At 45.1% G+C, this 13,559-nt stretch overlaps 1 protein-coding gene across 3 annotated transcripts in view; it reads left to right on the top strand.

Annotated features, from left to right (window-relative positions):
* Nucleotides 1–13,559, top strand: part of ULK4 (unc-51 like kinase 4) — a 215,037-nt gene that overhangs the window by 101,497 nt on the left and 99,981 nt on the right. For all 3 annotated transcript variants that reach the window (XM_045579448.1, XM_045579447.1, XM_036431957.2), the window contains one exon: nt 3,499–3,547. In XM_045579448.1, the coding sequence (XP_045435404.1) occupies nt 3,499–3,547 (49 nt within the window). The remainder of the gene's footprint in view (nt 1–3,498; nt 3,548–13,559) is intronic.

The raw sequence follows: 13,559 nt of genomic DNA, 5'->3' as shown, positions 1-13,559 counted from the left end.
AAGACAAGTAAATAGTACATCAAAACTTATTAATGATTTTCTCACAGTATCTTCCTTGTAATGCTTTTCCATTTTATCAAACATAACACTCTATAAGATATATTTTATGCTTCTGTATTTCTATATTTTATATAAATAACTTTATGTAAGTAGTTATAGAAAATCATTACGAATTTTAATTATTTTCTGTAATTAGGAAGACATCGATTCATTAAGTACGTGCTTACACACAGGCTGGTGGTTAGTTTTTTTGTTTTTAAAAAAATACATTTTCATTGATTTCAGAGAGAAAGGGAGAGGGAGAGAGAGAAAGACACATCAGTGATGAATCATTGATGGGCTGCCTCCTGCACGCTCCCTACTGGGGATCAAGCCTGCAACCTGGGCGTGTGCCCTGACTGGGAATCGAAACTGTGACCTCCTATTCATAGATGGACGCTCAACCGCTGAGCCACACCGGCCGGGCAGGTTCTTACCAGACATTAACATTAGTGACAGTCCACAGCCCCCTGGGTACCAGGAGTGTGGGTGTCCCTGCAGGAACAGTTCCCCGGAAGCCCCTGGCAGCCCAGGACTTGCAGACACCCTGCAGCACGTGGAGGTAGGAGAGGGCCAGGCGAGTGTAAAGGAGCGGCCCAGCTCTTCGTCTCACCCGTCGCACTTCCCGTGGCAGGAGCATTTGGTGGCCGCCTCCATGCCTCGCCACCGGCCTGGATTGGGCATCTGCCGAGGTAATAGATGGAAAAGCATTTTGCAGAGTTGCTAATGTAACATACAATTCTTTTATTTTCATCTAAAAATCTCCTTTTTGTAGGAAAAACACTTGCTTTTCACATAACCATGTTTTCTCTTACTGAAATTATCTTTTTCATGCCATGATTTTCATATATCGGGGGTGCATTCTGGAGTAGCCTCATTTTCTAACTTAATTCTAAGACCTCCGCTTTATAAGTTGGATTATTTTTGTATCGTATGTGTTTTTTGCCCACCGGAGTGTGAACTTCCTCAGGGAAGAAGTATAATGCCTGCCCGTAAGGAGGATTCTATAGATCTCTGTAAAATAACCAGATCTAACAATGCTATGTGCTAACGCTGCTAGATTCTCAACCCTGCCCTCCTCCTCGTCTGTGTGAAAAATAATTTTGTATATGTGTTCCTTTCCTGGGGAAACTTTTGCAGTTCTCTGCAAGGGAATGAGCCAACATTGCAGGCAAGGGCAGACATTTCAAAGAGAAATGTTACCAATATTATTGCTTTCAGAGCAGACATAATATCATGCTATAGCGAAACATTATGAAACCATTTCTGTTTGAAGCTGATTCACTGAACCAATAATTTGAAATTCAGCTGATGGTAGAGATTTTTTTTTATTTAAAAATGACTGTTGTTGGTCTATTAGGCTGGCAAATTGTATAAGTCATAAGAAATGAAAGATCTTTGTTTTCCATCTAGAGCTCCATTAGGGACAAATACAAACCCCAAACCTCCTAAGCAGCATTTTGGGGAAAATTTTTATTAGTCCGACTTGTATTTGGGTTTACACATAGTTGGCCAGGAGCAGCTAATTTAAATAAACAAATATGAATTGTTTTTTAAAAGGAGGGGGGTGTCCCAGGCCGGATGTCCCGGTTAGTTGGAGTATAGTCCCATGTACCAGAAGGCTGTGGGTTTGATTCCCGTCGGAGCATATACCTAGGCTGCTGATCAATCCCCAGTCGGGGTTGGCCTCTTGCACACCTCCTGCTGGGGATCAAGTCTGCAGTCCAGGCTGGTGTCCTGACCGTGATTCAAAGAGGTGAGCTCTCAGTGAATGGGATGATGTTCACTCACCTGAGCCACACGGGCCAGGCTATATTTTAAGATACTATTATGAGAAGTGTGGTGTTGGGAGTGGATGCTTAGATCTGATGTTGGGTGACTGTGCTGGAGGGACCTGTGCCTTCCAGGTCCCAGTGGAGAAGCAGCTGTGTCTGTCCCTGTGACTTCCTTGGCTTTGGTTGCTAGGGCAACTCTGGTATGCATGAGCTTGGCCATGTCAGCCCAGGCCTAATGAGAGTATATATTATTAGAACAAAACGTCAAAAGACCCATGTAGGAAAAGAGATCGAGAACATCTGGGAAGCTGAGAAGGAAAACCGGGAAGGTGCTGGCCTGGAGCTGAGCTTGGTCCTGAGTCTCTGCTTTTCCCGTGCTGCCCTGCCATGAGCTTCATACTCACATCTGAGCCTGCCGCGGCCCAGGAAAGGGAGAGAATGTAAATGAATTGGACGTTTGTAGTCAAAACCTCTCCTCTCCCCCATGGAACCCATGGAAACGATCACGCTCGGTTTGCTGGACACGGGGGTGGGGCTTTCTCAAGCTTCAGTCTTCGGGAACTTGCTCTGTATCTCACTTTCTCTTAACACACATTTGTGAACACTGTGATCTTTTGGGGGCTAGTCTCACAAGCCTTTTTTTTTTTTTTTTTTTTTTTTTTTTTAATCAATATATTATCATAGACAGACAAGCTCGAGGGAGGCCGGATGATAAATTCCCTTCCCATCCACCCGGCATCGTGTGTGAAATAGACAAACAGCGCGTATCTACAAAGGCAACATGCTTAAAGTGCTGCAGTTTATCACACAGAGTGAATTCCAATAAAAGGAAGGAATCTGATTTTTAAACTGAATCAGGACCAGCAAATTATAGCTTGTGGGCCAAACATGGCATGCTGCCCATTTCTGTAAATAAAATTTCATCGGAACACGGCCATGCCTCCTCGTTTCTGTGTTATTTTTGCCTGCTTTTCCATTCCAGTGGCAGAGGTCAGTAGTTGCTACATAGACCGTGTGGCCTGCAAAGCCTAAAATATTTACTGTCTGACCCTTGACAGAAGAAAGTTGACTGATCCTTGGCCTAAAGGACTATTTAGAGATGCAGTCACTTTTGAATCAAGGCTATTTTCTCTTAAATTGCATAGAAAAATTATTCTAGTAGATGACATTTTTAAACAAGGTTTAAAAAAATTAAATAAAAATAAATAAAAAATAAGGTTTAATGGAGAAGTACCTAGATTCCATTGGGTGATGGGCAACTATGCTTTTTAAAGTTAAAGATGATTTTTAAAAATCACTGTGCATTAAATCATTAATGCTGAGAAGATACCTGATGTGACACCTATGAAAGAGTACAATGTGACAGGCTCATAATTTAACTGTGTGGTGATGATGGGTTATGTGATTTGGCCAGCCTTGCCCAGTTTGATAGTCCTCATAATAGTTTTGAATTTTAATAAAATTTTACATTTACAAATACTACTCTGAGATTGTGCTTGCTGCGGATCAATAAGGCTAAACTAATAGTCATTTGCAAAGAGGCTTCATATTTCTCGTGTTTAAACGGCTGTAGTTCAGGGTATTAAAAATAAGTGATGTTTCATCAGATGATTTCTCAGTCACAGGATGTAAGCAGCAACACACAAGCCGTCTAACGTGTGGTTATCTTTTTATTTCTTAACAGACTTGTGGAGGAGAGCAAACTGGTCCCGCTCATTTTCGAAGTCATCCTGGTAAGGAAATATGAAACTTAAAACTTTTTAAAGTTTTGACCATGTTGTGCAGTAGAGTGCTGACCCTAACTGCCCGGAAGACTTGTGTGTGTTCCTCATTATCTGACTTAGCCTCATTGGGCCTCAGTTTCCTTGTCTACGCTCTGTCCCACTGTGAGATTGCATAGGGACACTGCCCTCTTGTCACAGTCCCTGATTTTATTTCTGTTGACGGAAGACCACATGTTATCTAACATGGGAAGTACTTTTTCTGAGGTTGGTTTGTGGAGGAAGGGAAGACTAATGACCACTGTTCTTCTGTATGAATTTCTCATGTTCAATGTGAAGTCCTCTGTAGTCACAGGGTCAGACCAACAGCTTATGCCTGTGAGCAGAATCTTCTTCAGAACGTAGCGTGGCTTAGCTTCCGTACGCCATTTCTTCACAGAACGCCACTTAATTGGAAGCCATCTGTTCCAGAAAGCCTTTCACCTGAGGTTCTACGTGTAGGGAATAAATGGATGCAGATGGACTTTTCTCACTTCTGGTAAATCCCTGCTTATAATAAACACAGATCGTAAAATCACGTGGAAAACCCAGTTGGTGCTTACAGCAAGGGAGCATCCTTAACCAAAGAAATGCCTCCCTGAATGAAGGCGGGGAGGGAGGAGGTACCCCCTTTGCCAAACACTTTCCCTCCAGAGCTGCCGAAAGCGCCAGGGGCAAAGGAAGGGACAGACCAGCCTAACCTACCTCGGTCATGATCGGAGCAATAACTGGGATGGGCTGCTAACCCTCCACACGGAAAACCAGCTTTCTTTAATCCTCTGAGGCATTAATCTGCAAGTTGTTTGTATGTTGCTATGGCTCCACGGGGAAAATGGTAATTTTCTTTGCTCCAGCTCCCTTTGGCTTTCAGAGGAGCTGGCTAGGGCTGCTGAGCTGTTCGAATTGGGTGGGGAGGAGTGGTTGTGGGATAGAGCCCGGATTGAAATTGCTTCAAAAATAGTAAAAGGGTGTAACCAATGTCCATCTGAACTAACACAGACTCATATTGAATGTCAACTGTAATTGAGAAAATAAAAGGAAAGCAAATAGTTTTTTAGAAGCAGTATTAGGAGAAGAAATGGAGGAAAAGGGGGGCGAAGACACGTGCAGATCAAGAGCTTTCTAGTGGGGATTCTAAATCGTTTTGCTTGCTAGTTTGTTGTGGAGGAAGGAGTGCGTGGTAAGGTGCTGCGTTCGGCCACGTGCTCGAGCATAGTGGCAAGACCCTGTGCTGTCCAAACTCAGCCACATCGGTCTTGCATTTGAAAAGAGATGGTGCTAGCGCTGGCCAGGTGGTCAGAGTGTTGACCATGGTTGTGGGCTCAATCTCTGGTCAGGGCACACACACAAGAAACAATCAATGAATGCATAAATGAGTGGAACAACAAGTCCCGTTTCTCTTGTCTCCCTCTCCCTTTCTCTCTCAAATCAATTAAAAATAAAACAACACACACACACACACACACACACACACACGCACACGAAAGAGAGGGAGGCGAGTTGCAGATAGACTGTAGAGCTACCATGGGCTGTAGGGTGGGGCACTCACTCTACCTTGTTGAGGTCAGTACAGCTCCTTGGGTCCCTGATAAAGCCTTACCTTTTGGCAATCCCCTCAAGGTCTGAAGGCTGCACATGGAAATTTCTTCTTGCAGGTTCACAAAACTCCTCCGTATACTCGATTAGTCTTTGCATAACGAGCACCTAGGAAGGCCTTGCATTTTACAGGCCACAGTGAAAGTTTAGTTGAGTACTGCATGGTTTAAGGCCTCGTTCTTGAGTTGTGGCATCGTCCGGGGTGGGTAGACGGTGACCTCTACTCTCCAGGCCAGGATTTCAGCTGGTCCTGAGCCCCGTGACCTCGCAGGCAGGTGCAGGGCGAGGCGCTTCCTCCGGCCGGAGCAGCGCTCTACTCGGGCTTCTCGTAGGAGAGAGTGTTAGAAAGACACTTGTGCCGCTGCTAAAAGAGTAAAGAAAAACAATCACTGCTTTTGGGGACAGGACATTGCTGTCCTTGAAGAACATTATTAAACCCCTATTCTATAATACTTCTGTCCTTCTTGAGTCAAAGAATAATCTCAAATTTCCCCCTCTGTATCAATACATTTCCTAATCCATGAACTATCTTTGTAGCAGTTATTCTGTAAACTATTACCATGTCCTTTCTAAAATTGGCCACTGAACCTAGGCATAAAATAGTATTTTATTGATGCTACGGTGTGTGCAATTTTTTTTTCCAGATTTTAACGTTTCTGAAAATGAGATGTACTTTCCAAATCAGTGGCTTCTTACAATTGCTCTCAGCCAGGTGACCTGGTTGTCATTGTCTTAACCAGTTTATTTTGCCTTTATTTTTTTTTTTATGTGCCCAAGAAAGATATCCTATAAGGATGTATGACTGAATAATTTTAACATAGCCTTTTCCATAAAAATAAAATAAAAACTTGAGGTAATAAAAAAGCATGTCATTGTTCAATTGGCAGCATTTTTCTTACTGTTTGATAAAATAATGGTGCATCTTAGAACTGTTGGATTCCTAGTTTCAAGAAGACACAGGATATTCTTTAGTTAGGTTTGGTTTCTAAGTTCAAGAGCATATGTGGGGTCTGGATATATGTAGCAGCTTTCAGCAATCATTTGATCAGAAGGAGACAATGAAAAGATTGTGCAGGGTCCTGCACGCTCGCGTCTTCTAGCCACTCAGTCAAAAAGCAAAACAGCATTTGAATCATTCAGCTGGTGGTCCACTGTGACCTCTGGATTTTTTCCCCCCCTTTTACTCCTAGCTCCTGACTGTTTTCCAGCTGCTTTTTGATGTACTTAGAGCCCAATTACGGGCTTTTATAACTTCTTTCTTCTTTTCTAGAATTCCACACATGCTGTGCCCTTACCAGCAGTGCCTCCTCCCCTGCATGGCTTTCATTGAGAAAGCAGACCTTTCTCTTCTGCTGGGCTGGGACTGCAGGCAGCGTCTGTGTCTGTCCTGCAGGCCAGGAGGAGAGCGGAGATGAAGAGAGCAGAATTCTGAATCTCATGTCCCGTTGGCACAAAAGAGCCACATACAAACTTTAAGAAAAGATTCCCGGGGTTGTGCACTAAAACCGAGAGCTCCCGGTATGGATCGCACTGGTTAAAGACATAACCCATGGAAAGGAGTTTTTATTATATTTTCAAAAAGATAAAAGCGACCTTCAATTGTAACTGTCAACTCAGGAGACACAGTGAGTCTTCCTGCCTGGGTGCCTAATGTCTGGCCCTCTGGTGTGCGGGGCAGGGAGAGAGCCAGGCGTGGGCACAGAATTGGTCAGGAGCAGCATGGGACTTAATGGAGGGAGGAAAGGCCACTGTGGGTCCCAGGGGAGGGAGAGACCCACTGCTCAGTGTCGGGGAGAGGAGGGTCACAGAAGTAACCTTTGAGTGGGGCCTTGAGGAAGGTGTCATGTGGAGAGAGGGCATCCAGCTTGGTGTGCCTGGGCCAGAGACCATGGGGAAACATAGGGAGAGGATAAGGGGCCATTTGGGCCCTGGTCCTGCAGGGCGTTATGCCGGGGTGGTTCCGTGCAAATAGCTTATGCTCTCTCAAATCAGTGCCCTCCACTTCAATCAAACCTTCAGAGCCTCGGTGCTGCCGGAGCTATGAGCAACGAGGAGGTGGCCGCTGGCCACCGCGGTGGGGCCGGGAGAGAATCAGGCTTGGCGTCATGGGCTACACTGGAAACTTGAAACAGGTTGAAAGCTGAACTCGGGGAGATCCCTGCGGGTCTCCTTCAATGAGGTGTTTGAGATGAGCCAAAAGGGCTGAGAGGAAGGAAGCCTAACAGGCAGAGCTGGTCTCCGAGGTCCGACCCCAGGGCCCGGGAGCGCTAACACCCCACTCAGGGTGGAAGGTTTTCTTTTCTTTTTTCTTTTTTAAAATATATTTTATTGATTTTGTACAGAGAGGAAGGGAGAGAGATAGAGAGTTAGAAATATCGATGAGAGGGAGTCATCGATCAGCTGCCTCTTGCACACCCCCTACTGGGGATGTGTCCGCAACCAAGGTACATGCCCTTGACCGGAATCGAACCCGGGACCCTTCAGTCCCCAAGCCGACGCTCTATCCATTGAGCCAAACTGGTCTTGGCAGGGTGGAAGGTTTTCTATCCTGCCCTGTGCTCCGCTCTGTGCAGGCCAGGCCCTGAAAGCCAGGTAGCTGATGGCTGACAAAGAGGGGCTGTCACAGCAGCCGGTGCTGCTTTCCTGTCGGGCCACCTGGGTGAGAACACGGAGGTTTTGTGGCAATACGGCCGCTGTGTTGGGCGGGGAGTGGACGCTCAGGATTAGCCGAATGGATTAGCCGAATATGGATTCCTAGTCTTCAGGGTCCACGTCACGGCCACGCATGTTGGTCTGCTTAATCAATGTGGCTCCCGAGGAACTGAGTCCTCACAAGTGCCCCGTGGTTTGGCTTTGGAGTGTACAGAGGGGTGAGCAGGATGGAGGCATCTTTTCCCCTTCGGCCACTTTCTAGGGCACATGTGTCAAACACAAGGCCCGCAGGCCAAATCCGTCCCGCCAGGCCTTGCAATGTGGCCCGCACCGCGCTGTCATCACTGCACTCCGCTGCGTTTCCATCACAATGACAGTTTATGACTGTTCAGTAAACCATTCGGCCCGTGATTTAGGCTGGATTTTAGATTTTGGCCCCTTCTCTGATTGAGTTCGACACCCCTATTCTAGGGAGTCAAAGTTGCATTGACACGTGTCTCAATTATGCGGCTGAATAGATCGGCCTTTGCATTTTGCTGCAACTGTAATCTCTCTTCATTTTATTTCAGCAGTTTATGTTTTGGCCTATTTCAGTAAATCATTTTAATGCCAAGTAATAGAGGCAAACTGTATTTCATTGGGAAAAAAAATCTTTATTCATGGCAGATTTTCCAATATATGCCAAAGTATTGCTGTCATGATGTTTTATGTGTCTGTTCCAAAACAAACAATTAAAGAGCAATTTCAGTGGCAAATGTTAACAATAAAAATGAGATTCGCAATACACTAGTTTGACAATTATATTGTTTTAACAGTTCTGGAAGATAGGTATTGAAGTGAGCGGTAGTAAATCTTCTTAGTCAACTGTGTCTTTAGAGAAGAGTCTCTTTACGGGCCTGTGGAGCCTGAGGATTTACTCATGGAGACACCAGCCTGGGGCAGACTGGCAGCCATGTTACATTGAAGGAGTGTTTGCAACCCATCTAGGCTTTTAAAAGTACTTTGCTCCATTCTCGTTACAAAGCATCTAATGGGGATTGGTGCGTAGGGTGTGTTGAAATGGCAAGTTCCTTATGAGTTTATGAATCTGCATGTTTATGTGCAATAGGCCCTTCATAAGATTCTGCAAGGCACAGGGGCATGAGTTTCTAAACTGGAAAACAATCTTTGATTAAAAATTTAAAATGCTTGACTTAGGAAGATACTTTCAAAGTTGTGCAAGGAGTACTTACCGGCTGCAGGGGACAAATCTCAATTCTTCCACCTTCTGCTGCACCTGTTCAGGGCTTCTGTAGATTGCAGAATGGAGCTCTGTAACCAATTATACAAAGTCTAGAGGCCTGGTGCATGAATTGTGAGTGAGCTAGAGGGAGGCGAGGCCTGGTGGTTACATTTAGACCCCTCCTTCCTAAAAGGCGTTCCCCTGATGAGGGGTTGGAAGGAGAAATAGTGGGAAAGGCCAGTGTGCTCCAGAGCGACATCTCCAAAAGGCAATTTGGTGACAGCTCCCAGATTTTGACCATGGCTACTGACACCACTTTATTTTGCTTCTGTTTCTGGACTCTGGGGCGGGCATGCAGCCATTGGCCACCCTTAGGTTCAGGCTTGTGTTAAAAACTAACATGCCTATTGGGGGTACCAGGGGTCGCTTAGTCTCACTACAAAACCCTGTGTGCTTGGAGCCCTTTAATAGATGGACCAGGTGGGACTCTGGGCAAATACACGGGAGGACCGAAGGGCCCTGCGTGGCAGCCGTGATTGCCCGTCCTCAGTGTGTGACCTCTGAATGTCACTTTTTCTCAACTTCTTCAGTGACGTAGACCCCCATGCGGTTTATTCAGGAATAAGACAGTGGAGAACACCCACTTTTTAGAAAGTGGAAATGACGAGCACAGAAAGCAGCCAGCACCGGCAGCATTAGCCTTGGATGCTCTCTTGCATTTGTTTTCCTGGATGAGCAAGCAGACTGTATGTGCTTCTCCAGAGCAGCCAAGGCTTTTCAGGAGGAGCCAGGAAATCTGACGCACTGGAGCAGCTTACAGATGTACGAGGAAAGGAGAGCTTTTTAAATAGCTCTGCCAAGCGAAATTGGATTTTAGATTTATTAGAGGCACCAAATTGGAGAAAGACAGTGTGAGAAGCCAGTAGGACAAGTTATTGCATAGGATTTTTAGGTGGTTTTTTTTTTTTTTTTTTTTTTTTTTTCCCCTGCTAACAAGAACAATACATACTTGTAAAGAGTTCAGACAATACAGAAATGTCTGACTGAGAATGTGAAGGCTTCCATAATACGCAGCTTACAGCTGTATAAATATTCTCATTATTTTTCACATCTTTCTCCCTTCCTCCCCCCAAAATGGGACTGCACTAACTATTCTACTTTGTATCTGTCATACTTCCTATGCTCATGGGAGGGATTGTGTGTGTGTGCATATGTATTATTTATTCTACTTAATGGCCACACAATATTTTATTGAATTAGCAGAATTTATTTAGCCAGCCCCCATCAATGGACATTTCAAGTCCCCACTCCCCCAATTTCCTGCTAACATGAGCAACTCTGAATATAATGTCTACACATTTGTGCAGGTTTCAATAGGATAAACGTTTGAAAGTTGAATAGTTACACCAAAGTATATGCATCTTTTATATTTTAGTACTAGAGGTCCAGTGCATGAAAATTCATGCACTGGAGGGGGAGGTCCCTCAGCCCGGCCTGCCCCTTCTCACAATCTGAAAGTCCTCAGGGTTGGGAGGTGATCCAGCGATCAGAGGAAGGCGACTGGCCCCATCACAGCTCTGCTGCTGCCACAAGCCTTGGCCGTCCCTGGTTACCTGACCCTCGGGCGGCTGGGCAGCCACCATCTGAGGCTTGCCTGTGCCTTGGGCTGGCCCTGGGTGGCTGAGGGAACTGGGGGACTCTGGAGGCAGGCACATGGAGTAACTGGGCTCACTTGCCATCTTGGCAGGGCTGAGGGGACTGGGTGCCGCCAGCTTTGAGGGCGTGACAGTCAATTAGCATATTCCCTCCTTATTAGCTGTGGATGCCGCCATCTTTTGCGATGTTGTGATGGTCAATTAGCATATTCCCTCTTTATTAGATAGGATTACTCTCCTGGGTACTAATGTGGAATTTCCCACATAGCCGGATATCAAGCAGCAGCAGCAGCTTCACCACACTCACTGGTCTTTTAGGTTGTTAGTGGCTTGTTTTTTGAGCTGTTTACTTTTTTAATATCAGAGGCACATTCATCAACTTTTTGGCTGATAGCTTCTTTGTTTTCCACTGTGCTTAGGAAAGGACTTCTCCCCAACAAGGTTATTAAATATTAATCTATCTTTTATTCTGTGCCCCTAGGATTTCATGATTAAATCCTAAATCTTTGCTCCAAAATAACTTTGTCGCCAGGAGTGAGTACAGAGCCAGCTGTTCTCTTCCCAAGGTGCCCTCCCCCTATCACTGAGTCATTTAGCAGTATGTGATGACGGGGACTTGAAATACCGTATTTATCATGCCTTCACTGCATCTTCGTATGTTGTCTATTATCCGTATCGGTGCACAGTAAGGTGCAGATATTTATTATGTATAACTTGATGAGGTTTTACATATGTACACTCAATCAAGATAATGAACAGATCCATCGCCCCACCTTGGAATGTCCTTGTGCCTGTCTGCCATGCATCCCTCTCCACCCCCATGCCAGTCCCAGGCAGCTAGGCGTTTGCTTTCAGCCCCTGTAGATTAGTTTGCATTTTCTAGAATTTTGTACACGTGGGGAGTGAGGTGTGGATCCTTCCTTTCTCCGTGGGCCCCTGGCTTCTTCGATGGGGCATGCTTGTTTTCTTCCAGGGAGAAGGCGTCATGTCTGATGCCGATCCCGCCCCATGGCTGTCTGTCATTTGTGTTGGTGAGACTCATATTTCTACTAATATCTCCCACCTTTTAACTCTTGCCCCCTTTACATTTCCAGCTGTTTTGTCAAAGAGAGATGCATTTGGAGCTTGCCTTTTCCAGCCTGACAAGATGAGTCTTCTACTTGAGGTGTTTAGAACATTTTCATTAAATGTAATTTTTAATATAGTTAAATCCACCATCTTACTAGTTTTGTTTTGGGCCTTCTAGTCTTCTTTCTGACTTATTTCTGACTTTTCCAGTTGTCTTTTGGCCCAGCTGAGTATTTCCTTTTTTGGTGGAGGGTCTACATTATGCCTCTTTAATGGACTCCAGTCTGCCGGCTGTCATGGAGGTAATTACCTTGATGTAATGGGACCTCTAAATAGACCTCCAGCCAAAGTGGCAGGAGCTGACCTCTATGCTGAACACCTAAAACTAATGTAATATCGACTGTCAACTGTAATCGGAAAAGAAAACGAAAAGCTTGTTTATTTGTTTTTAAATTAATTTTTGGTTTTATTTGGGGGAAGTTTATTGATGTTTTCTTTGTTTATAGTATAAACAAAGAAAACATCAATAAACTTCCCCCCAAATAAACTTTATACTGTGGTGTATTTTCATGAATTCTCTGTGTACAATGAAATATTATTCTCTTAGTCTCTCTTGAGTTCAGAGTTTGACTTGTATCTATAAGGTATATCTTATGGAGCATGTTTTATACATGTCCTCAGTAATTTTTCCTTTAATCTATCTTAGATTGAGGGAGGGGACTACAGTACCCTGTTATTAGGGTGTTTTTGTGTGTATCTCTCACTTCTCCTGGTTTATGAAGATTGTTGCTGTTATTGGGTGCCAAAATATTATTACAGAGTTATCAAAATTTATTATTTCTAGTTTAAAATGTTATAGGTTTATCCTTTGTAATATTTTGTTTTTCTTTCTCTTTAGATCTTGATACAAGTTTATAGTGGGAAACGGGTGTGTATTTATGTCTGGTCGTTGTAGAATGCTCCCCTCCTCCTGAAAGCTCACATTCAGAAAGAATGGGCATCATTCTTTCTGAATGTGAGCTTTTCCTCACCAGCCCTTTACTGCTTCGCAGCCTCCGCCAGGACCTGGCCCAGAGACTCATTTAATTAGCGAGTTGTGATTGCAGTTAAGCTTCAGAGCCTTTTCTCCGTGACGCTTTGTATAATAGAAGTAAACATGCTTTGGAAGGAGTATTTAAAACCTCACCTGCGTGTTCTGACAGGCGCATCCTTCTCTGAGGAGACCCAGTGAGCAGCCTTTCCAGTCTTCCTCTGCTGTGCCCTCGCCTCTCCGTTTGCACCCCCTCCCCCCCTGTTTGTGTGTCCCCTGCCGGACTGATTAGAGTTCCCCCCGTGCTTGCTCAGGGCTCACACCTGCATGGCTGCACGGGAGAGGCCTGCTGGATGTATATCTCAGCCCAGCAGCTCTGGTCATGGTAGTAGGTCAGTGCGAACATGAGAAAAGTCCATCAAAGAGGGAGGAGGAGGGCCAGCAGGAGGGCTAAGGCCTGAGGCGGTGCAGTGACCAGCAGTGTGGGACCCACCAGCACATGAAGAGGGCGGGTGGTTATGGCGCCCCTTTTCATGCTTCTGGTTAAAATTGCTTCCTAAGTTGATGAACTTCCTGTGGCTGATCAGAGGTGAGAGGAAAGTGAGAGAAGCTGCTGTGGAGGAGCGGCCTGGTGCAGGGTGGTCTTGCTAGCCCCAGCTGGGAACTCGGTTATAGCATTATCGGGTTCACCCAAAGGTCATGGGTTCGATTCCTGGTCAGGGCATATACCTAGGTTGTGGGTTACATCCCCAGTTGGGGCTC

The sequence above is a fragment of the Pipistrellus kuhlii genome, unplaced genomic scaffold, assembly GCF_014108245.1.
Source record: "Pipistrellus kuhlii isolate mPipKuh1 unplaced genomic scaffold, mPipKuh1.p scaffold_m20_p_11, whole genome shotgun sequence".
In the NCBI taxonomy this organism is placed as follows: Eukaryota; Metazoa; Chordata; class Mammalia; order Chiroptera; family Vespertilionidae; genus Pipistrellus; species Pipistrellus kuhlii.
The sequence above is the reverse complement of the archived record's forward strand: the minus strand, read 5'-3'. Positions and strand labels throughout refer to the sequence as shown.